The sequence below is a fragment of the Monopterus albus genome, unplaced genomic scaffold (genome assembly GCF_001952655.1).
Source record: "Monopterus albus unplaced genomic scaffold, M_albus_1.0 scaffold342.1, whole genome shotgun sequence".
In the NCBI taxonomy this organism is placed as follows: Eukaryota; Metazoa; Chordata; class Actinopteri; order Synbranchiformes; family Synbranchidae; genus Monopterus; species Monopterus albus.
In genome coordinates this window covers 404,494-430,465 of record NW_018128222.1, presented here as the reverse complement: position 1 = coordinate 430,465, position 25,972 = coordinate 404,494, and the positions used below count along the sequence as shown (strand labels likewise).

General features: G+C 46.0%; 1 protein-coding gene across 1 annotated transcript in view; it reads right to left on the bottom strand.

Annotated features, from left to right (window-relative positions):
* Positions 1 to 572: 572 nt before the first annotated feature.
* Positions 573 to 25,972, bottom strand: part of grin2ba (glutamate receptor, ionotropic, N-methyl D-aspartate 2B, genome duplicate a) — a gene marked incomplete at its 5' end in the record, with an annotated part of 78,980 nt that continues 53,580 nt past the window's right edge. Inside the window, 9 exons of the mRNA XM_020624976.1 lie at positions 573 to 7,579; positions 13,209 to 13,447; positions 16,035 to 16,222; positions 16,899 to 17,059; positions 17,168 to 17,397; positions 20,214 to 20,339; positions 21,235 to 21,388; positions 24,781 to 24,952; positions 25,364 to 25,572. Of these exons, the coding sequence (XP_020480632.1) occupies positions 5,396 to 7,579; positions 13,209 to 13,447; positions 16,035 to 16,222; positions 16,899 to 17,059; positions 17,168 to 17,397; positions 20,214 to 20,339; positions 21,235 to 21,388; positions 24,781 to 24,952; positions 25,364 to 25,572 (3,663 nt within the window). The remainder of the gene's footprint in view (positions 7,580 to 13,208; positions 13,448 to 16,034; positions 16,223 to 16,898; positions 17,060 to 17,167; positions 17,398 to 20,213; positions 20,340 to 21,234; positions 21,389 to 24,780; positions 24,953 to 25,363; positions 25,573 to 25,972) is intronic.

Here is a 25,972-nt window from a genome sequence, read left to right as displayed (position 1 = left end):
TCTTACATGACGAGGTTCCAGGCAGGCCCGCCCTTCTGCCATGCCGTCCAGCAGGAGCAGTGATGGTGGATGGGGAGAGGAGAGGGCAGCCTGAGAGAGCGCCAGCAGCAGCGTGAGTTGTAACAGGACAGACCCAGCCACTCCACCACACTGTCTCCACAGGACCCTGTTCTCCCCAGAAGACTTCTCCTCTCCCCTTATCTCAGGAATTCCTGCCCTTGCTGCCAGCCAGAAAAGAGAGGGACAGTTTGCGTATGATGGAGAGATCATTTATTTGAGAGCTTGACAATATGCCTGTGACAGGAAGCATGAAAGAGAGGGAGAGGAGGATGAATCTACACAGGTGTGTGTTCAGAGTGACAGGCTGAAGTCAGACAGGCTGTGTGTGTCCTGCTGCACATGAAGGACACACACAGGACACGGAGGACTAGGGGATTTCATCGGCTCATAGAGTAAACACTCCAGCCAAAGAAAATCAATCCCAGATTGAGGAGAGGATGCAGAAGTATGTGCGCCAAAGCTTCAGCAGACACGGGTAGACAAAAGAACGACTCTGTGCCATGGACGTGAAACTTAGTTTTTATTATTAATACTCAACACTTCATTTTGTTCATCATGTACAAAGAGAAAGAATAGTCTTATTTGAGCACTTATAATTGTAGATATCAGTGTTATCCTTATTAGAAGTACCTTAATAGTTTTGTTTTTGATATTTTGTCATGACATGTTTAATTTTGTTAATGAGATTACTTTGTTTCCATACAAAAAGGAAGGTAAATGTTTTCCCCAATATTCAGTATTTACACAACCTGTACAATTCTCTTTTTGTGTGGTTTTCTGTTTGTATGGTGTAAAAATGTTGATATTTCTTCAAAGACAGGGCCACAAAAGAGAAAAGAATGGCCAAGAATAAGATTATTTATATCATTCTGTATACAATTGGTATTATTCATATGTTACACTTTTGTCAACCCACAGTAAATTTTAATCAGGCTATGAATTTTCAGAGATGTTTTCATAAACCTGTTCACCTTGAGAAATACATTTAGTAGCAACCCCTTATGTCTTGACATCATTAACTCATCCAGGTAAAACGATCCAGTCTCTAGGTCTGAAAGGTGACGATGGAAAATACCAATATTAACCAACAAAACAAACTGTACTCAATATAATAACATCAATATAAAGCAATATTAATACACATATGTACACAGAAGCTTAAAATATTAGTAAACAAGTTGTGTGATGAATTAGGGACCTTCACAATAAATCAGTCATATTCACAGTATAATTCTTCCCATCTGCACGAGATGAAATCACACACATGACTCACTGATAACAATTAGCAGGTCCACTCAGTCGCATGAGTGTTAGAAACTAATAACCCTCCTCCCAACAAGCTTTTCCACCAGCCACCTTAGTGACCCTGCGACGGACCGCGGCCTGCTGTGATTTGGTCCCGTGTCAGGAGTCCTCACTGAGAAACGCACGCCAGCTGAGGTGATAGATACATCCTCCACCTTCAGGATGTTGCTCACGTGCCACAGCCATTCCCTGTGTTGTGAAGAAATGTGACACAGTGTTTTGCTCTACATGAACTGCTGGAACAAATGCGCCGTGGCATGAGCGTGCACAGAGAAGGGAGGCTGGGGGAAATAAAGACGTCTGATGGGCGCTGCCTGCCCTGCATCACTGTGGTCCTGCAGGGCCAAGCGGCTGGAGGTGGCGAAGGCCTGATCGGAGCATGTTTACCACAGTGTCGGGTGCCACTTGACTTCTCAGCCAGTAGCTGTAAACTGGCCCTGGCTACTGTCGCCTCCCAGCGCGTGGAGGAACAACAGGAACTGATGTATTGGCTCATAGGAGCATTTCCTGTTTGGTCATGCTGTTTATTGCAAATGAGGAGAGTAAATGTGGTGGCCTGTATGAAAAATATGCAAACCTGACAGAGTTTATGTGCACACAGATACATTTTTCACTTTTCCAATCAACCCTCTAGACACAAAACAGCAGAGAGATGAATTTCCTCTCTCAGCGGCGGGAGAAGCTTATAGAGGCTTATTGGAATCAGCATGGCACAAAAAGAAGAGCGGGAGAAATCATTTCTGACAAAACTGCACATGTACACAACAAGTGACAAATGATATTTCTCGTTTCATTGGGAGAAACGAGCAGTGCACAAAGTTGCACAAACTGGATTCGAATTCAAAGCATCTTTCATATTACGTGAGCTAACATATAGCAACAACAGTCGATTCCCCTGAAGCCAAACTCCAAACACGAGGAAACATGACAGAACAAATGTTTCACCTTTTAATAAGGGGTTGCACAAATGCATTTCAGCTTCAAATGGGTTCTCACTGAGTCGACGCTTTGCTCGTTCCTCAGCGCCGGGGAACCTCCAGTGTGTTGGTGTTTCTGTGTGTGCAGATGTAAATACGTATATTTCTTCCTTTACCACAGTGATGTTTATCCCAAACACAGAGAGGGAACGGGACAGGCCAGGCCCACGATGGCTCTGATGGCTTCTGTGTGCGATCACTGTGAGAGCCCAGGTCAAAAAGAAAGAAGGACAATGGGCAACAAAAACACAAAAACCTTGCCAGTTTTAACAAGGATTGCTGCTTAAAAATGATCACACTGTACTGCCTCTATATGCAAATATCATCTATGTATACCTCATACTGTATTACATAATGTGTAGATAATTGAATTCATCTCAAAAAGCATGAAGACTAGCTTACCTTAAAAAGATAGAATCTAACACAGCTCAAGGGAAACTTAGCCACAACTCCTAAAACTAAACTTCCCCTTTTATCACCAAACATCTACACCTACAGAAAATTAGCCTCAGTTTCCAACACTTTAGTCAAAAATAAGAAAAAGCATAATTAGTATAACATAATCAGTATACTGATTGGTAAACTATCATAATTAAGTAAACATGAACTTTAAAGGAAAACGGTTCAATTATATCACTTATGATTAGTAATATTCATGTCTCAACTATATTTTGCATATTTTTGTTTATGTATTTTTAGTTTTTATGCGTTTTTATTGTTTTATTTCTTAAACTGCTGCAAAACATATTGAAAGTTACATCCTGTCTGTCCGTTTACTGTACAAAGTGAAAAGACCTTTAAATAGATTATTTACAAGGAAAAGACTTATCGCCCTAATGCTGACACTGACTGATGCTCACTCCAAACGCCGTCTGCCGCTCCTGCTTATTCCCTCATCAATTCCCGTTTCCTGATAGCGGTCGACCTGAACTCTCAAAATATGTGCGTATAAAAATTCCAGAGATCCCAATCTGTTTATTAGCAGACCCATGTGTGGGGGTGGGTAGGTGTATCTGCTTGATTTAAGGCGAACTCGATCAGTCTCACGCTGACAGTGTTATCTGTGCAGCCAGGGAGGAGGAGGAGGAGGAGGAGAGGTGGTGGAGTTTATGAATAGTTAATCAGCAGGTTTGTGGGGGGGGGGGGGAGCTGTTATCATTCAGTGGTGAGTTTCTTACTGACACACACGCCCAGTGGTCTATTAAAGTGGTGCATTTAGATCAGGGTAAGATATAAGCCCGTCATGACAAGATCCCAGTCTATTCACTCCAGCAGCTCCAATTTCAGTGCAGTCCTCCTGCAGCCCTTGAACCTTTGACACCGCCAGCTAATCGAAGGTCAGACCTTTAAATGACTAATAGAAGCTTCTTTATTCTGTACAGTAATACGAGGAGTCATCGTCAGACACCTTGGGGTGTGGGGGGGATGATAAGGTGCCTGAACCTACACTGAACAACCAACGAGGCCTCTCCAGCTAAAAGGATGATCTACATCATTCAAAGATGGCCGCCGCTGTCAGTGTTTCAGACAGACCGTCGTCATGGGGCAACAACACTCCTCTGACACATTTTGTAGCATTTCGCCCACATAGACGACAGTGAATGTATTAATCCGACACAATGTCCAACAAAGCTTTCAGTCTGAGTACACGAGTGAATGCTAATGCCCTCTACATGATACTAGTAGGAGGCCGAAAAACGAAGTGCCCGGTGACCGCTGTTACGTAACCTGAATAAAAGGAGTAGTAAAGGCTGCCGTGTTGTGAACATCCCCGACGGCATCTCATGCCTGAACCATCAGTAGCAGCATCTCAAGCCTGCTGCAACTTTCCACTGAAGTTTTGGCTCATAAACATGAAGAGAACACCGAGCAGCCTAAAAGCATGCTGGTCCGTCCTGGTGCTGCGAACCGGAGGACACATCCCAGTGGAGACCGTTAAGGCACGTCCCTCCTCTCAGCTTCTCCAGCTTCTGACGAAACGTGTTGTTCACAGTAACACAAACTCAGATGGACAAAAACTGTATGTGTTCAAGTGTGTGTGTAATGTCCTGAAACATCGAGGTGTCGGCTCTAAACACGTCCTGGCCCTTAATAAATGTATGAGCATTGAGTAAAATACTCTAGAGAAAACCGAAAACAGGAGTTAAGGATTCAGTCTGTCTGGCTCGTTGGGTGAACTAAGAACAAGCTTCCTGCTGCCACCGGGGACAGGCAGGGTACGACTACAGGTAGTAAAACAGCAGTGGAGTAGTCACCGACAGAACATAACAAAGAGAAACTCGGTGATATCATAAGCAGTGTTGTTGTCATAGTCAGTACTAACAACGTTATCAGTATTATTGTTGTTCTTATACCCTGTTTTTTCTCTAAGAATATCTTATGATCATTCATGATTGTATTTCTCATAGCAAAGAAAATCGGCTCAGGGATGAAGAGGAGGAGCGAGGGGAGAGGAAGGAGAGGAGGGGAGAGAGGCGCCAGGCTGAGAGAGGAGCACCAGTCATATCCTGTGGTAAACGTGACAATGTCTCCGTTCTGCGGTGACACAGGGGCAGATGGGCAGTTCGCTCCTCTCCCCGCTCGCAGCGAAGCTTCTCACGGCGCCGTGAAATCGCACCAGGCTCACATGTCCAGTATAAGATGAGCTGTCGCCTCCTTGCGATAATAACCAAGTACACTGACTTCTGCCTCACCGGTGGATGAAATGATGGACTTGAGCCGAGAGCATCTGTTCGGCTGAGGGGGTGCGTACGGACACAAAAGTAGAGTAGCTTTGGCCAGTTCTGAGAGAGTGTGGGTAACCCCCTCCTCAGGGTGTCCTGATTTGTTACTGAGATATTCCTGAAAAATCAAGATTGTCTCCACTGTTCACTTAATCCTCCCTGACTTTCTATCTCACAGTTTCCTCTGTCTCTCTCGTCTCAGCTGTCCCCGTTTAAGCCTGGCTTGTGGACAGTGTCTTTACGATTGTCCCTGATCTCCTACCACTACACGCCTCTACTCATCACCTCCTTCTTCCTTGCCATCATCTGCCCACTCCTCCCCTTTTTCTCTCACACATCAGACTCAATGCTGGAGAGTTTCTCATACACATGGCCATTGCTTCCGTTGAAGGGACGTGGGGGGCCAACCCCCAGCATGGAGCCGTGGTGGTTCAGTCCACCGATGCTGAGCTCTTTTGAGAACCGGGGTGTCACGCTGGCCATCACTACGGGTGAGGCCGACGCCGACACATATGAAGTCGTGCTCATCTGGCTCCTGAAGTCACTTCGGCTGTTTTGCTGCTGTTGCTTTGTCATGTAATATTGTTTGGCTCCGTGCATCAGACACTGGTCATCGCCAAAGGTGGGTATAAAGGGGTTCTGGTTTACCCGGTCGGGGTAAAGAGATTTGGATAAGGAGAAGCCTGCTCCACCTCCTCCTTGCATCAAAGACCTATCTCTGTCTCTCATGTCTCTCTCTCCAAAGGAGCGGCGATGGAGGCCCTCTCCGCCCCTGAACAGGCCGAAGGGTGAGCCGTGACGCTCAAATATGTGTGAGAAAGGACTGCTACCCTCCATGTAGCGTTCTTTCTCCTTCAAGCTAACACTCCTGGGTGGGGGCAGCATCCCTCCCATACCTGCACCACCCATGCCTCCGCCTCCTCCTAGCCCCCCCATCAAACTTCCCATTCCACCTGACTCCTCCTTTTGAAGGTCAACAAACGCGTCATACGAGTGTTGCCGCCTCAGTTGTTTGCCAGATCCTCCACCCTTCCTCCTTTGCTGGACCTGAGATTGAGGGCCTGCGCCCATTCCTCCTCCCCCACCTCCCCCCATCTGTTCCAAGAGGTGGTTGTTGTCCTCGCTGATATCGTAGAGGTTCCCTGTTTTTTTACAGCTCTCACAGCGCATGCAGGTTGCAGAGCTGGGGCGGCTGTTTCCTCCACCTCCTGAGGATCCACAGCCATACCCACCACCGCCCCCACCTCCATGTATGGACATTTGCTTGCCTCCACCTCCTCCGCTAGCCCGGCAGTTTCTGCACTCCCACTCTCCCCCTGCCAACCCTGACCCTCCCCCACTTTTTGAATCAGCCTTTTTGGGCTTGCCCTTAAGAAAGTCCTCGACTGGAACTAAGGAGGTGCAGGCCCCCACTCCTCCATCTCTATTTCCAGGGCCCTCTGTCAGGTCCACATGTTCCCACTGAGGGACACCCTCTTTGGGCCGAAACTGGTCCAAATAAAAATCCCTAACACTCTCCTTTTCTCTGTAGAGATAGGAGTTGCCATCGTTGTTTCCTCCTCCACCTCCTCCTCCTCTCTTGCGTTCAGAGGGCAGAGGTGGTGGGGAGGCAGAGCGCTGGCTGTGGTAGTGGTGGTGGCTGATGTGGTAAGGTTTCCTCCTGTAGCCCAGCTCAATCTCATCCAGCTCCCGTCTGGACTTGGCAGAGGCCGGCCTCTTCTTCAGGCTATCACGATACTGTTTGCGCTTCTTGGCATTACCCTCCAGGTTTCCATAAGTTACCGTGTGAGTGGAAATGTCCGAGACATCGGAATGTATATTCCCATCCTCCTCTACTCTCCCTCCGCCGTAGCTATGCCCAGGGATGTAGGTGGAACTTGAAGCACCTCCCTTGAAGGAGAACTTCCCGTACACATCCGGCAGGCCTCCCTTGAAGCCCTGGGGTGCGGGAGGAGTCTGCCCAGACAGCAGGTCAAACTTGCTCATGTTCCTGTGGGTCAGTGCTGAACAGGGCTGGGTGGTGAAGATAGGCGCCACACCTCCTCCCAGGCTGTCACAGTCAAACATGCCGCCCTCCAGAGAACTAGCACTGCCCAGGCTTTGTGGCCTGTTGGGAGGAGGCCCACTGAGCCCGAGCGTCGAGCCGTGGTGGTGCAGGTAGTGGTCCTGGTACAGGTTACTGTCCTTCAAGTGGAGGTTGCCAAACGTCCTCTCCACCTCACCGATGTAGTCGCTGAACATGTTGTCTTCTGGTAGATAAGGCGCTTTGCAGTCTGAGTGGCCCGCCAAGCTGCGCCGGTGCTCAGAGATGTCATAAACAGATGACTCACGTCGGATGAAGTCCAGAGCGCTGTGTGGTGAGCCGTTCACCCCTGACAGGGAGGCCATGTTCTTAGCAGTGCGTAGCAGCCGCATAATGTTGGAATGGGTGTTGTTCATGGTAGCAGACGGGGAGTTCATCGCCGAGCTGCTTTTCTCCTCAATCTGCACCCCGTGGATACAGCTGTAGATGCCCTGTGTGAAGGAAACACAGGCAGGAGGCAGTGTTAGAGAGTGAACACTTGAAACCTATGGATAATGTAACTATTATCACTGCTTTCTAAGTTGACAAACACAGCGCATGCTTTTATGCTGAACTCTGACCTCTGCTTCGTAGAACATAGATGAGGTAAAGTGAGCGCAGCACTTTCAGTACCTTGTCCAATAAATGCAGTGCAGTATATACAAAGTGAAAACCAATTCACATGTACAGAAACATGTGGTGTATTAGCCAGCGTGTGAGCATCCACTTTCAGAGATGACAGTATGGTCGGCTGGCGGATGACTGATAAACGTAAAGCGGCTTTACAGACCTCTGAGTCTCGCTGGTCAATACCTTTAATCAACGTAATTAAAATTCAGCTGAACACTATCCTCCGGCATCAGTTCCACTACCCTTGATGCCACCGTCCGCAACACAATGGGAAGGAAAAAGGCCAAACCAAGGAGACACGAGCTGAGCCTTACAGTGGCAGAAAGATAAACTGCTCCATTTGCATTCACTGATGTATGATACGAAGTTCAGATGGAAACGGATGCAGAGAGGAGAGCTGGCCTGGCCTGGCGTGACAGATGGGGATGTACAGAATCAGATCAATTCCAAACAACAAGTTTACTCAGTTTTCCTGTAAAATGCAGGAGTGTTCCAGCAATGGTAGCTCAAAGGTTGGCTGAGCTTCAGAGGTCAGGGGTCACGTCGCCATCAAGCTATCCATTAATATCACTCGCCGGCTCTCAGCTGTCTGTTCTGGCCACTTGTTTGTGGCGGTTCATTAGCTATGTGGACAGCACCTGCATTGCAGCACAAAGGCCTTCATCCCTGGTTTATGCGTGTTTTTTTCAGTTTCCGTCTGTTAACAGTCAAGTAAAGTAAAGCTTGACAGTGGTGAAAACAGAAATACAACATGACTTAGCTTTCAAGAAAATTGGGATTTGGATGGGAACCTCGAAGCCGGGGATAAATGAATACATCCACCTGCAATAGCTCCGTTTTTTTGGTTTTGTTTTTTAAATTTTGAACCATTCTTCAGTATTTATCTGACCTTTTCATCCATATTGCTTTTCCATCTGCCTGTTTAGATCATTTTCATCACGTCATCTCATTTGTTTTTCTTCTTCTATTGTCCTGATCACACCCCACCTGCTGTTGAATCTGTCACCGAGCTTCCCTCCCATCATATCTCTGGCATCATCCCATCTTGGGCTGAATTTTCCAGCGGCATCCACCTTAATCTTGAGACGATCTTTCCCCATTAGGTTTTGACCTTTAGAGTGATGATTAGTAATGATGGCTGGAGCGAGAGCAGGACAAATGTGCACAGTTTTTCTCAGGTACACACCCACAGAGAGCCACGACGGGAAACGGCAAGTCAACGCTGTAGTGCATTAAATCTCGGCCATGTAACAAAGTGGTTGCTGCTTTGTATTCAGCAGAAGATTCTGTCTACTCCACATGCCCACATAATGTAACAGTTGGCAGATTGCTGCCGGCCGGTGCTGCACTAGCTGATTATTTGGGCAGGATGTGTGAATAGCAATAACTGCGGCCTGAGGGTTCCTAAGAAATTTCAATCCACCAAGAGATCACAGCAAAATCTATAAGTGATTACACTGGTACAGAGCGGCAGGAAACCAACAAATAACCAGCTGCCCCCTCGGTATGTGCGACTGCATATGGAGTGCCTACTGTAGCTCATAAAACACTTCCACTGCCTGTGTGCAATGTATGTGACTAAATGCGAGTGGTGGTGTGATGTGAGGCCGGCGAAGAGAGGGCTGATTAAGCCTCTAATGCATTTACAGTTCTGAAGTCATTAGAGGCTTTTTAAATCTATATAATTAATTAGAGTCAGTGTTGCAGGTGGGACCTGGAGGTGCAGGGAGCCAGGGGAGAGCCACTCAGAGCTGCCGAGCCCCACCGAGGGAGGGACCGCGAAACCGTGACCACGTGACCACGTGACCACGTGACCCACCCCAGCCAAGACAGATGTCTCATCTTTTCACTGTCGAGCTTAATGGGTTAATTGCTTCTCTTTATTTAACCAGGTAAAAAACCCATTGAGATCACGATCTCTTTTACAAGGGTGACCTGGCCAAGAGGTCAACAACACATGTCGTCAATACATAAGTTTCAATACAAATCAAAAACAATCAAAACCATAAATACAATAATCAACAATACAACCAATTTAAAAACACCTACACTGACCAATAGAGTCCTGTTGCCAAAGAGCCATAAGAGAATAAAAAGCTTTAACTGAGCATAATTCAGTAAGTTTAAAATCTGCTTGGAAACTATTCCACGAAGAGGGAGCGGCAAATCCAAAAGCCCATTTCCGTTTTTCGGTCCGAACTCTCGGCACCATGAGCTGATACTTATCACAAGACCGTAAGGCATATTTGGTATCCGATCTACGTAAAAGAGAGCATAAGTATGCCGGGGCTAGGCCTACCAAAGCCTTGTACACTAGCACCATCCAAGGAACATGTCTTCACATGCTCAGAGACGACCACTGTGCTTTAACAATTGCAGAAATAACAGTAAAGTTTATTGGATTGTGCTGTGAAATTAAAAAAGCGGAATCAATCTGAGTGGCACAGCAAGGAAGGGAAAAGATGAGGAAGAGACGGCCGAGGCTGGAGAGGAAACACTCGAGTTAACGAGGGGCAGACGATCGAGGATTGGATAACAAACGATTATTTCTGCTCTTGCCGTTTGGTGAAGCCTGAGCTCTGTGCTACAAATGCAAATGAACACTCTCATTGAATATCTCCCCTGAATATTTTAACATACTGAATCATCAGGCTGAGTCGGTGGACACACGGCGTTCACTGATGTTGTTACAGCGCAGCAAAGACAGAGGTAATTTCTGTAAATGAGAGCAATCACCGGATGTTATACAAAGCAAACTGCTCTTGAATCCAGCTCCCTTTCTAATGATAATGATACACTAATCAGAACGAGCCTGTCTGTGGAAATGAGAAGTCAGATCATATTAGTAACCAGTACATGATGCTCCTTCAATCCAAAGACACACAACAAGTGAGAGGTGAAGATGCTGTTTTCTTTTTCCTGGCCCCAGCAGCACAGCAGCTCGTGGGACTCTGCTGTAAATTAGCCACGTGGATTAGCCTGCAGTTGTTCACCTTCACAGGCACACAATGAATTACACCGTGCCACGTCACAATTGAAATGTAAATCAAACACCTCGGGGGTGACTTTGGCCTCCTGGGATCCAGTAATCTACCAGCTGCGGCTCTGTGGCTGATTTCTGTTGAGTGATATATTGATTTCAGCTCAGCATTTTGTAAATATGCACCGCATGGACATCAGGCCTGAGCATCGAAACAAGAGGAGAAGGCTCCCATCTCTTTATACCTTGGATGTGAGTGGTTTGTCATGTAGGACACATGCTCATTTACATCTATAGCATGTCTAAAGCTTTGAAGAATAAGGCACTTATTACACACAGAGGCTGCAGGGCCAAATATACCAGGAAAGTGGCTTAACATTTCAGTGACACAGAGGTAAACTGAAGACTTACAACCTATACTTAATAAAGGAAAACCAGCTTTGGCCCCTCAGCGATGACCAGATGACGACAGTTCAGGTAGCGGGAGCAAACATCCTAACACAGGATTTGTTCATCTGCTACACCGAGCTGCTGCATTTATACAACTACAGTGCCTTGCGAAAGCATTCGGCCCCCTTGAACTTTGCGACCTTTTGCCACATTTCAGGCTTCAAACATAAAGATATAAAACTGTAATTTTTTGTGAAGAATCAACAACAAGTGGGACACAATCATGAAGTGGAACGAAATTTATTGGATATTTCAAACTTTTTTAACAAATAAAAAACTGAATAATTGGGCGTGCAAAATTATTCAGCCCCTTTACTTTCAGTGCAGCAAACTCTCTCCAGAAGTTCAGTGAGGATCTCTGAATGATCCAATGTTGACCTAAATGACTAATGATGATAAATAGAATCCACCTGTGTGTAATCAAGTCTCCGTATAAATGCACCTGCACTGTGATAGTCTCAGAGGTCTGTTTAAAGCGCAGAGAGCATCATGAAGAACAAGGAACACACCAGGCAGGTCCGAGATACTGTTGTGGAGAAGTTTAAAGCCGGATTTGGATACAAAAAGATTTCCCAAGCTTTAAACATCCCAAGGAGCACTGTGCAAGCGATAATATTGAAATGGAAGGAGTATCAGACCACTGCAAATCTACCAAGACCTGGCCGTCCCTCTAAACTTTCAGCTCATACAAGGAGAAGACTGATCAGAGATGCAGCCAAGAGGCCCATGATCACTCTGGATGAACTGCAGAGATCTACAGCTGAGGTGGGAGACTCTGTCCATAGGACAACAATCAGTCGTATACTGCACAAATCTGGCCTTTATGGAAGAGTGGCAAGAAGAAAGCCATTTCTTAAAGATATCCATAAAAAGTGTCGTTTAAAGTTTGCCACAAGCCACCTGGGAGACACACCAAACATGTGGAAGAAGGTGCTCTGGTCAGATGAAACCAAAATCGAACTTTTTGGCAACAGTGCAAAACGTTATGTTTGGTGTAAAAGCAACACAGCTCATCACCCTGAACACACCATCCCCACTGTCAAACATGGTGGTGGCCGCCTCATGGTTTGGGCCTGCTTTTCTTCAGCAGGGACAGGGAAGATGGTTAAAATTGATGGGAAGATGGATGGAGCCAAATACAGGACCATTCTGGATGGAAACCTGATGGAGTCTGCAAAAGACCTGAGACTGGGATGGAGATTTGTCTTCCAACAAGACAATGATTCAAAACATAAAGCAAAATCTACAATGGAATGGTTCACAAATAAACATATCCAGGTGTTAGAATGGTCAAGTCAAAGTCCAGACCTGAATCCAATCGAGAATCTGTGGAAAGAACTGAAAGCTGCTGTTCACAAACGCTCTCCATCCAACCTCACTGAGCTCGAGCTGTTTTGCAAGGAGGCATGGGCAAAAATTTCAGTCTCTCGATGTGCAAAACTGATAGAGACATACCCCAAGTGACTTACAGCTGTAATCGCAGCAAAAGGTGGCGCTACAAAGTATTAACTTAAGGGGGCTGAATAATTTTGCACGGCCAATTTTTCAGTTTTTTATTTGTTACAAAAGTTTGAAATATCCAATAAATTTCGTTCCACTTCATGATTGTGTCCCACTTGTTGTTGATTCTTCACAAAAAATTACAGTTTTATATCTTTATGTTTGAAGCCTGAAATGTGGCAAAAGGTCGCAAAGTTCAAGGGGGCCGAATACTTTCGCAAGGCACTGTATCCACATGCTGTCACCTTTGGTGTTCTGGGAGACAGAATGTTACATGGAGGTTGCAGTTTATTTGCGTCAGACACAGCAGCATTTGGAAAGTGCAGCAGGTACCAAAGTGTGATACTACTGAGCTTATGCTTGAATTTGATGCTTGGAAACACAAGAATGGTGTGAAATGTGTCGTCTCCAGTTTGCTGCCTCTGTCTTCGCTGGTAATCTCCAACTGGGCTACCTTCTGATGACATGTATGACTTATTTATTCATTTGGAAAACATTTTGGATATCAGCTCATTCCTCACCCTGCTGATGGTGAAGATGAAGCCGGGCTGGCCAGAGCAGACACCCATGAAGCAGAAGCGCAGCTGCCAGTAGAACCAGTGCTCGCAGATGAAGGTGATGAGCGACAAAGCCATGGCAGCACCGAGCATGTAGAAGACTCCGGCCATGTTGTCCACGTCCAGCTGGCTGGACATCACCTCGTTCTTCTCGTGGTGGCAGATCCCCGTCAGCCAGAGTGACTCCAGCTCCTCCATCTCACCTGGACAGGAACGATGTAATGACAAAGGGCGGAGAGGAGGGATGGGAGAAACAGAAGACAGGGAGAGATGGAGGAGAGGGCAGGAGAAAGGGATGGAAAGCAAGGAAGCAGGGTGGAGGCCAGGAAGGAGGGAGATAAATGGATGGACAGAAGAAAAGAAAGGAGACGAGACAAAGGATGGAGCCCGATGCCAAGATGTAGGAAGTGAAGTTAGAAGTGAAATTCATCTCTAGGTTTCGCAGCTTCACAGCAGAAACACATACAGTATAGTGTGTCAGTGTGTATACAGTCTGCATATGTAGTAAAATGTGTGATTGTGTGGCTGTTTTGCATTTGAGGCTGGTCCCTGAGCTTCCGGTGTCTTTGTGGGTCACCTTCTCTTTCATTGGGAGCTGTTCTCTATCAGAGCCGACTGGGGCAGGACAGGCGTCGCTTAATTAATCACACATTGAGCGGCTGTCGCTGCACGTCAGCAGCACCAGGGCGCTGACTGGCCTCTGAGCATCAGCATGTAGCTCAGCAGCATACAAACTGGGAGAGGCATCACGTGCACAACCATACAGCAGCCTCCACTCATATCTGCTGAGAAACTGATGCTGTCACAGGACAGTGGTGCACGGCACTGGCGTTTGTGCGACAAAGGTGTAGTGATGAAACCGGTCGGGGTGTTTCTGAAGTAAGAAGGCTCCCGAGGGACGGGGTGACCTCCTCCTCAAAGCTGTGCTCTCTCTATTTTTAATCATTTTGTCAGCTACTGTACGTGGATTTTAGCATTTTATTAACCTTCTGTGTCACTTGTTGTTGTTAAGCACTTAGAACCTGTTTAGAAAAAGCTACACAAATAAAGTTATTCTTCTTCTTGTTATTATTATATTTGTTATGCCTTTTTTTCTCTTTAGCAAAATTTTTTTTTAAAGGAGGTCAAAAGTTCTCTGGAATCTTGCCGCTAAGAATGAAATATAGAAATCACCTTTTTCTCAGGATCTTATTTTATTATTATTTGTTATTTCTTGTCACATAATCTAATAAGTAAAAGTTTGACTTGGAGTCAAAGGTCAAGTAAAGTTTAACCAGGCCATTGTAGAATAATTTCATCACTGAAGCCTGCTGTGTCTGAAATGATGCAATAGGCCTTTCACTGGCTTCAAGGACTAAAGGTTATTAAACTCAGCTGAACGACTTGAAAACTCTCCATCTGACAGCTAATTAGAAAATCACCAGTCAAAAGTGCACTCTGTTTTTCACGGTGGCTCTTTCATTTGTGCTCAGGCCTGCTTCAAACTGCTCCCCTGCAGCCTTCACGCCCGGCCGCTGGGCTCTGCACGTGAGCCTGACCGCTTTCTAGGCCACCAGCAGGGGAGTGGACGGTGAGGCGTGGCAAAGTGACATTGAAATCCTGAGAGACGGGGCCGCTCGGTTTCCATATGGATGCTTGTGCAGTGGCACAGGAGGATGTTACTATATTCAAACACATGCACTTTTAAATAATAACAATTAAAACCAAGAAATCAGAAACAACGCACACAACTAACTGAACCGTATGTAGGTTGATCAAAATAAATAAAATCTCTGTCTTGCTAAGACACACCTCTCGCCTCCACGCACAAGCACTCGGATTTTCAGAGGCATGACCCATATTCACATGCACACACAAAGCCATGCACTTGTGCACACGCAGTGTTGAAATACACCGGGAGCTACAGTATGTTGGCACCGCTAACTGGGACACACTATAGTGGACCCCAGAGGGGGCCTGGATGCTCGCACCACGCTGGATCGTGCCCAGATACACTCGCTACAGCACACACACACACACACACACACACACACACACACACACACGTCACACTTCTATTACTTTTCCCATTCTGAGCTGGGTTGTATATCAGAACAGGACGTTGTGAAATGAGACTGTTGTTTGTGACACGTTGACTCGTTTATGATGAAGAGCTTTTGCTTGAAAACCATAAAACATGTACCACACGGGTCAGGAGCAGACCTTCTCAGCACATACTTATTTACATTAATATACATCTGACTTATTATTAACACAAAGGCCACTTGTCACATTCTGACGTCTGCTGTGCAGATCCACCGTAGTTTGGTGTGCACGCTCATGGTCTCCTGTGCACTGAGGGATTAGTACCATTAATTGAGGTGCACTCACTTTTGGCTTTGTCTCCAAGCAAAGCAGCATCCGTCATCTATTAACTTGTTTCAAAGTCGACCAACTGTCTGACTCCTCATGTTTCTCGCCTCGTCAGACTTTGTTTCGGTGTAGTCGCCACGCTCCCAGACATCAGCAGCTAACTGGGTAAGTACCACTGTACAATAATGCTAGTAACTGTTGGCAAAGTCATTAAAATAGAGAGCACCGTTGAACTAACTTGGGTTTGCTCTTTAATTACGCTGTGTTTCCTTCCCTGGTGAACTATAGTGTTATCTCAGTGACTGGTTGGTGCATCTTTAGGTGATTCAATAAACATCACATCAGAAGAACTGCATGCACGGCAGAGTCTCTGCCCACGGAATGCATTAAACTGTGCAGTATCTGTGAGACAGGGGAGGAAAGAGCAGTCTGTCTCACCGTCTCCAAAGAGCTGCAGGATGGCCAGGTCCACATGTCTCTTCCAGAGCGACTCCTTCTGGATGGCAATGCCATATCCAGAGGTGGCAAAGATGTAGCCGCTGCCGATGGTCACCAGCTTGCAGCCCTCGTCCCTGCCGGCCATGTAGTTCAGTACGGCTGCATCATAAATGAAGGCGTCTAGTTTTCTAATGAAAAAGAGAGGGAGAAGAAGCAAGACAGAGAGGTTACAATTAATTAGCACTAGGAGTCGGCCACCAGAGCTACAACATCTCAATTAACCTGCTAAATAGTACTAAGCTGCTGATAAGTGTAATAGACTTCCACTTGGTTTGCCAAAGGCTGGAGCTGGCACACAGACTGGTGAAAAGGCACACTCGATGAAAACTGAAGAGACGGAGTCAAAGAGTTCTTCAGCTACAATATGTTTTCATGAAGATTAATAGCACAGACACAAACAAGGGACTGCAGCACTGATCTTGTTTTTTATGTTTCACTCACACTTTACAGTAAAATATCGAGTTGGACCAGCTTACTATATAATGACCATCATTTGACCTGTCCTAGCTGTCCACCCCCACTCTGTCCCTTCAAAATCATTACAACTCAACATTCAGCTTTGAGGCAACACAATTAAAACTTACTTAGGAAACAGGTTGGAACATAATAAAGTACTGAATATGAGCCATTTACATGCCTGAAGCCAAGACCTTAACATGTACCTAAACACACTGTTCAGGACTCGGGCTTCAGATGTAAATGGGATCCTTTGACTCTTTTTGCTATGAAACTGCTTTCTGCCTGATTCCAAATTTGGTTTTAAACTGGTTTAAAAGTGAACCGCTTCGTTGTGCTGGTCCTCACCCGGCCTTGAGACTCTGCAAAGCCTCGTTGACATTTCTCTGATGGTACTTTGTCATGTAGGAGTGCATCTCTGGATAGTTGTTCCTAATGTTCCTCTCTGTGCTCCCGTTGGGGACGGTGCCGAACCGAAACGGAGGCGAGAAGTCGTTGGGATGCTGGAACTAAACAAAGAAGACAGAGCAGTTGAGAGAGAGGCATGTAAAAACATCTATGCTACAAATGAAGGGTGCAGGCGAGACAGAGATTAGAAACAAAACCCTCCATCATACCTTTTTGTCCGAGAGACCGGTGACCTGATCCACGTACTCCTCCTGGATCATGAAAGCAGCCAGGTTGGCAGTGTAGGAGGCCAGGAAGATGACAGCAAAGAAGGCCCACACTGACACCATGATCTTGCTGGTGGTGCCTTTTGGGTTCTGCACCGGCACAGAGTTGTTGAAGACCAGACCCCACAGCAGCCAGATGGCCTTACCAATGGTGAAGGATGGGCCGTGAGGCTCTGGAAGAAACACATCATGGTTAGAGGACAAACAGATGACAGGTTCTCGGTTTCTCGACCAGCGCATGGGACACACAGTTGGACTGCTTCTACTGGTCGGGCTCCAGCTGAGCAGGGATTTTGTTCAGTAGCAGAAACGAGAATGTGTCCTTTAATTCCTGCACCAGTCTGAGTCAGCTTCAGGAAGGTAACACGGGGACACAGTCCCACAGAAGCCAGTCTGGCATCTTTTAGTTTGAAGTAAGCAACTAAAAGTAAATCAGCCTAATTCAGCAGAAATCCTCCTCCATCGAGGTGATAATGTTCAGTTTGTAATCCCGTTGAACTGGACCATATTATATTTGACAAACCGTCAGTGATGCACTGGAAATGGGGCGGATAACAAATCTAAACACCTATGACAACACACATACTGTCATCTCCAAAATGATCCTACAGATGAACATACAAAACACTGTCACCTTCATGAAGGAGGGCTGGTTTGGAACCAGCACCTAAGTGCACACATGCAGCACATCACACGTGTGAGTGTCATTCATATATTAGTTTTTTTATTCAAGCTTCATTTTTAAACTTTTCATATAACCTTATTTCCCAGGTGGCAACAGACAAAGACATACAAACACTCAACAATATACAAAATCTTCAATGAGCCACAGAAACTATTAAAAAAAATAAACAAGAAGAAGAAGAATTATACACTTATGAATTAAAGCGTTGGCGGCAACACCACTGTTAATTTGAATTCCCTTTGTAAACTATTAGTCAGGAGCTGTGTTGATTAAATTCACACACGAGCTGACAGAAGCCTGGTTTGTTCCAGCCTTTGATTAGCAGGTGGTTCATAATGTGTGTGGGTATGTGTGAGTGTGTGTGCAAGCATGTGGGTGTGTATTGTTGAATGAGGCTGTCGTTTATGGACAAACCAGTCAGATTATGCCAAATATCTTCGTGAATCTCGCACGAATTAATCGGACAAAGACTTGACAAGTCTGCAGTCCGGCCACTGATACGATACTGAGTCCAAACTCTTCACTATACCAAACTCCCACCGCGTTACAAACAGACAAAACAAGGAGGCATGATGAAAAGAACGGTGCTTCAGGGAGGAGTACAGCTTCTCCGGGACATGAAGGATGAGAGGAATGGAAAAGAAGACAGCCATCATCTATATATAGCCGCATCAGAGATAGAGCTGTGGGAAGACATTGATTTTTGTGGTTCTTATCTTTTTGGCAGAGGAGATCCAACACCAACTTGCCCCCTGCTGACAGAGCCGCCATGTGATTCTGGGAAACATGGAAACGAATGCAAATGTGAAGGAAACACCCATGAAAGATAAAATAGAGAGCAGCAGGTAGGAGGAAGAGGAGGAGAATGAAGTCACTGGGTCAGCGCGGACGGCGGTTCCTATATGTGGAAGTGGCCCACAGCGTTTGTGCACAGCACCGACAATTCAAACAAGATGATCCACAATGTTTCTATGACAGACAGGAAGCAGCAACCTGTGCCTGCTTGTTTGGAGTAAATTATTAGTTGGAGAATTACTCATCGAACACTTTCTCTGGAGGACGAAATCACCCGCTGCCATGTTTTCATCCCTCTCTCAGTTTTGAAATTTGTGAAATTTTACACTTCGCCATAACCATAGCAGCGCTTTGAAGTGCTGGTGGTACAACATTCACACAAGACTTTCAGGACGGCTGCTAAACATCCTCCAGTTCTGAAGCTTTTCAGAGAATCTGACACCTGGAAAAGACCCAAAAATTAAACCTAAGAGGCAACTGAACGCTGCAGCGCTGGTTCTGGAGCCAACATTCACATGGGTTATGGCTACCAGTTAGTGCAAATGTTCAAAACCAGAAAGGGACAGAGTTATATTCCAGTTTGCTACTTTGTGTTGTGTAGCATTTGTGTTGACTTGCAGACCCACTAAGACATGATCACTTCTTATAAAAAGCCTACTGTACATACTTTTACTTTGCTTTGCCAAGTTTGTATTTAAATATCTCTAAACCTTTTTTAAATCAGATTTATCCTGTGACCCTTTGGACGGGTCTGACTCTTAGGTCAGAAACCAATGGACTCAAGCACCCAGCAGTGTCTAATATCCAGTGGACCCAGTTAGACCTGCCTCCACCTCCACAGCTCCATCTGCCAAATTAGTCTTGTGCATTGATGAGTCAGAATGAATCTATTAACATCAGATAATATGGGCCATTTTCAGAAAAATTTATTCTTTTACTTTTAACACTTTAAGTACATTTTCTTGATAATACGTCTAAATAATTAAGCAGGAGTTCAAATGAGGCACTTTTACATACTTGTATTTAAGGTTTTACTTCACTATTGCGCCCTGAAAAATTGCAGGAAGGAGGTCGAGGAGAGTGGCTGGAGCAGATGTGTGCAGATACATGAACACACACTGCAAACACTGTTGTGTAGATAAATGGAGTTCAGTTAGCATAATGCCACACAAAGCAGATTTACTACTGCAAAGTGTTCATTTTTAAATGAGGCGGTTGCAAAAGAGAGAAGATGAAATCAGCTACGCCTGGGATCTCTGACAAGCCCAACTTTATTTCCAAAGCAAAACACTACCTTAAGCACATGCTGCTAAATGCAGCGGGTGTGCCCTCCCATCTGCTGCGTTCTGAGCAACAAGAGTGAGAGACGAGGGAGGCAACAGGGCTAAAAGATACAAGAGAGACTGTCTGCATTTATTTACATCCACATTCTCACACAGTGGTGCATTTACCCCCTGTCCCCAGTGGACACAACGCCTGTGTCTGTGTGTGTGTGCTGAGGCCCCTCACCTTTGCCGTCAGCCAGACAGCGGTTGTAGCCCACAGGGCTGAAGTACTCGAATATAAACACAGCCATTGCTGACACCAGCAACAGCATCACGAACATCATCACCCACACATCGGCACTGAAGGGCTCTGGAGAGAGGGAAGAGAGGAGAGGGAGAGATGAGGGGAGACACAGGAGGGGATGTGGACAGAAAATAATGGGGGGGCAGTTGTGAGGAGGAAGAAGATGATGAAGAGACATGAAGAGAGAGGGAGGAAAAACAGTGAGGGCGGCAGCGGGAAAGAGAAAATGAAGCAAGAGAGGGAGTGGGCAAGAGAAATATGCAAATGTGCCAGATTGAGAAGTGGAAGGAAGAGTCAGAGTGATGGAGTAGGAGTGGGAAATGTAAGAGGGCAAAGAGGCAGAGAGCACAAGAGAACAAATAAACATTATCATTCACTCCGGCAGCACAAATGCATTAAGACTAATCACGCTTTGCGTCCATTGAACCACTTTTAGTTCAACTTTTAAAGGTGGAAAAATGGATGTCACCCTGAAGCGATCTGACAGAGCCATGAATACCGTCAGTGCACGAGGAGAGCCGGCTCGCACGTCGCACTAGCTGGGGGCTCTGAGTGACAACCAGATGAAATGAGCTAAATCAACAAAAGGACGTTGTACACATCCCCCTCTTGTGACCTTAGGTCATGGAGCCACTTTTTTGTAAAATGTGACAGAATAATAATAATAATAACTCGATGTACAAGCAGATGTACAAAGTCCGACCGACCAGGAAGAGGAAGCCGTTACTGAACAGAGCTTAAACAACTGTGGTAATAAGTGAGTGACATTTTTCCCCAGTACGCTGTAAAGATGATGAATCCTAAAAGGACTGAGTGCTGGAATAGCATTTATGTTTTATGACACCCTCAAAGCTGGAGTGCAATGTTCATAAAAATGTCAAAACATGGCCTTGAGGCTCTTCCCTCTACCCATCTCTGTCACCATCCCTCAACTGCTGACATCTGGCGCTGGGCTCCCCACCTAAAAAGGCCGAGGGTGAAACGGTGCCGTTGCTACGGGACACCATGACGCTGATGCCCGTCTCGATGAAGGGGACGGAAAAGTCGATGACCTCTGACCTCTCCTCGTTGATGGTCAAGGAGCCGACGGCCATGTGGGCGTTTTTTAACACCACCTAGGCAAGAGGTGGAAAAGGGGAAAAAACAACTTTCATTATCCATCTGTCATTTAAACATCTCATCCATCAACCTACTGAGGCTCCGTGAGCTAATGAACAGAGTAAAAATGGATCCTGAAACTTTCCCCAGCGGGAACATCTTGATGGCTGCAGGAAAGAAATAAACACAAACAGCATAACACCGCCATCAGCTCATTTGAAACTAATTTCCAAATGTGGGTGATTGTCTAAGAAATGTGATAATGGTAGATATCCTTACGGTGGAGTTTAAATTCCTAAGCCCATTAATCATAGCTGAAAACAGCTTTCTGTGACGCCCCTAATTTGTTCTTATTTCACTGGATGAATAAATAAATGTGACTGAGCCTCTGTGCTGCTCTATCAAGAGTAAATATTAGGTTATAGAGTTAGTGTCGGCCCTTATAATGCAGGAGCAGCACGTTTTATCTAGATGTGTCCCTGTACATGAATGTTTCACAATCACACACAGAGAGGTTGAAAACATCAACTCTTCTAACAATCACAATGAAATTCAGCATCACGTTGAGCAAAGAGGAAGATTTAGTGCCATCACAGCTCCTCCGTCCTCTCCATTAGGTGTACAGTGTAAAGCATGCAGGAGATTCATGAGCTCTCTCTGTTAGCTGTCAGAAACCTGACATAAGGGCAGATGGTTCACAGGAAATGGAGAATGAGTTGCAATGAGCAAAGAGAAATGCATGAGAACACTAGAGACAGAGACGGGGAGCAGCAGGTGGAGACGGGACGCCAACACACCGCGCTCGGAGTGGACACCGGGGGAGAGACGGCGGGAGAAAGTGGGTTACCACAGTGGGTCATGGCTGCTTGAAATAGTCGCCCCAGTGGCTCCGCTACCTGCCTCCCCACCTTCGCTACCTCTGCACAGGTTGTATATTTAGCCCCAAGTCTCCAGCCCAGCAGCACAGGGGTAAAGTGGGACAAGACTGTCTCCCTGAGTTAATAAGGACCGTGGACTCGCACAGTTGCACAGTATGCGCTTCAGTGTGTGCGTGTGCATAAGTGTGAGTCATAAAGGGCAAGCGAGGGAGAAGGGAGTGGACCTTTGTTCGCCACTTGTGAAAGCATGAGTTGCACATGAGCTGCAGTTTTCAAAGCGTTTGTCTGCGTGTGCATCTGCAGCTTTTCACTTTTGCTTGTGCACGTACAGTAACTATGGATGTGTGTGTCTGAATGTGTGAACGCATTCCTCGGGGAGGAGAACAGTCCATCCAGCAGCGTACTCACTTCCTGTCTCCCCACTCGCTCTCCATCTCCCTCCTACGACTTGTTCTCTTTGTGTTATGAAAGTGACCTGTGTGGGTGTTACTGAGAACGAGTGAGCGAGGATCTGCGTTTGTGTGTTTGTGTGTGTGTGCGTGACTCTGCTAGCAAGGCCCAACTCATGTAATCAATCTAATATTTTAGATTTGGAGAATTAGGGGCAGCCCATGAAATCTGACACTGATGCCAGAACTGAGTTCAGACCATCTCAAATGTCACTGATTGTTTTTTCTTTTTGGTCGTTTGTCTTTACAAACTGTGGTGCAGTGATCTCAGTGTGTTCATGAGCGTGCCGTGTGTGTGTGTGTGTGTGTGTGTGTGTGTGTGTCAGCATCAGTCAGGAGCTCGGCCCATTAAGAGTGTGTGATGCGCTGTAGCTCTGGCTGTGCTCCAGCTGAAGAGGACAGGATGGGTTTGTTGGAGTCAGCAGATGTGGCTGAACAACAGTGAAGCGTGTCAGAGATAAACTGACTTTACACATGCGTCCTGTCTCTGTACATACGCCTACTGGCTCCACGTGTTTGCATTCGTGCACGTTTTCCCTTAATCCTGTGATCATTCAGGCACACGTGTCTGCGTGTGAGACAGATGAATGGCCTCCTCCTTCCTCATAATGAGCACTCATCTGTGGAGGTGAGGAGGAGGAGGCCGATGGCGTTCATTACAGGTGAGCACACTTGCAGTTCGGCGTCCATTAAAACACCGGCTGACTGACAGAACGACTTAAATGGCTTTATATAACAGAATAAAATGCCACTTTAATGTAAGTTGACAAGGAACAGTTTTAATCTGGGGAACAAATGGACGCATGATCTTGTCTGTGAGCTGTGAAGCTTATTCAGATGTCAGCTGGACAGAGCGTGCCCCCGACCTGTGACCTCTGGGGCGCTGTCGACCTGTTTGCCATTTCCTTCATTAACAAATAACCAAAGTCAGTCAGCAGTAGTGCAGCTCAGTCTTACAAGCTGAGGTATGAGACGTTATAAGACCTTACCTTGGGACAAAAGTTGATTAGAGAATGTTTAAAGCCCAGAGTGCAGCTGACTGAGCGGCACACACCTCTGGGTGAGGCACTTAGCCCATCTAGGCCTGCTGGGCAGACGGCTGACCCAGAAAGCAAAGCTCATAATTCAAGGTACGAAGACCTTCAGTCAGCTCAGATGGAAGCCGAGTACCACGGAGTTTACTGGGCCCAGAGGGGCGAAGACAGAATGTAGCGCCGTCTCCCCTTTCACCTTTACTTCAGTGTCCTGATGTGATAAACCAAAACCCAGAATCACTGTGGCTGATGGCGGTTTACACAGCGGTTTGTGGCTCGCACTTCAGCTGCATTAACTAACTGCAAAAACTGGCCAATGTATAAAAACAGTAAAAAATAAATTACTACGTAACAAAAGGTTAAAAAATAAAGTCACTGTGATTTGGCTCAGGTCTAAGATGTTGTTAAAGGAGTACATTTATGGAATTGAAAATAAGTAGCAGTTTGTAGGTTTGAGAAATGTTTTAAAATAACTAATGCACAAAAATAAAAATGTCTAGTGAGAACAGCCTGTTTGCTTTAGCATAGCAGGAACCGTGTAAAGTTTTTCTTTTGACATCAGGAAGAGTCTTTTTGTCATTGTTGTCCCCTGTGATGGGGGCTAGTTTTCACCACGTCTGTGCACTAATGGCTGTTTTGTAATCGGAGCATGGCCGATCTGACCTGAAACAGAAGGGAGAAGTCCTTCTCCTTTCCTTGCCTGACATTTTGCCAAAGCAGACGGCCACCGCGTTCGCCCAAATGCCACCTTTAAAACACCGCCTCTTTCTCAGCGGGAACATCAATAATAATGAGGTGGTGTTGCAGAGTGTGAATAAGGTGCAATCTCGTGTGCAAGCGTTGCCAGCAAATTACAGATGAGACTGTTGTATAACGGACACATGCACGACCGAGACGAGCACAGAGAAGCAACTTTGCACTGACTGAACATTTACAGCAGCGTCACACGGCCGGTACGTTTCACACAGTTGCTGAAAAGAGTGGCTTATAAAAACACAGGGGGAACAGGAAGATGGACAGACAGACCGGCGTTACTGTGTCTCCTCACCTCTCCCACCATGCCGTTCCACGTTCCATTGATCTTCTTGCCGTGTTTGCCATTAGTGACCAGGTAAAGGTCGTAGGTGAACTTGACTGACTTGGCAATCTTCTTCAAGATGTCAATGCAGAAGCCCTTACAGCAGCGCTTGATGTAGATCCCTGACTCCCGCGTCTGATTCCTGCGCAGACAGACAGATGGACAGATGATTATTTAATCACAGACGTACTTGTGTCTGACGCTGGAATCGTGACCTGGCGTATCTGGCACCGTCACTCTCAGGCTGATGATGTGTGAACTGACTCTACCGTCGCTCTGTACAGCTGCCACAGGAGATTAACATCATTCACAAGCAAAATTATTCAGTGCCTAGATCTTTCTTCTCACTTCTGCTTGGTCAGTTCTATAGCAGGTAAATCTGTGAGTCACTGTGGCAGACGGACAAAAACCCAGTCCCTGTTAATGTGCTCTGCTGAAGTCACACTCAACACAAATCAGGGTTTTTGTCTTTCAACAATTCTTCTTTGTGGTTCTCTGGCATTTTACCCCAGATTCTGACACTGACTTCGTACATCTGAGCTTTGAGTCTCACACTGATTTGATCTGTTTCCGGCAAGGTACGGTGTTCCTCATACAGGTCCCGCTCAGCGGATCCACGTCTTCCACAATGACGAATGGAGCCTCCTCTAATGTCACGATGGACAGGTGGTCATCCTCCCTGGTCGCTGCCCCCCCGTACAGTTCATGGCGAGGCCACACATGGTACTTCATGGACAAGGAACCATTCTCCCATTTACCCACCTGCGGAAACACACAGTAAACAAAAATAACAACTTAGATTTTTATTCCTTCATTTTTTGCTTTTGAATTTCTGAGCAATAATGTTAACTATGCAAAAGCAAAGCGGGCCTGAATACTTTGAGGCGAGTGTACCAATAAATTATTGGGCATCGATAAAAATCTGAAATTCATTCACATTTAAATCCATTTTAAAAAACAAAGCTGTTTGTACGTCGTGCACAAACATCTCAGTGTAGGTTTTAGTGCCTCTGTTTTCTGGTTTAACGTGATTTGGCCATCTGTCAATAAAGAGGAGGAGGAGAGGAGAAGAGAGGGAGGTAAGGAAGGAGGGGAGGAGGGGAGGGGAGAGGGAGGAGAGGAAAGGAGGGGAGGAGGGGAGGGGAGGAGGGAGGGCGGGGTG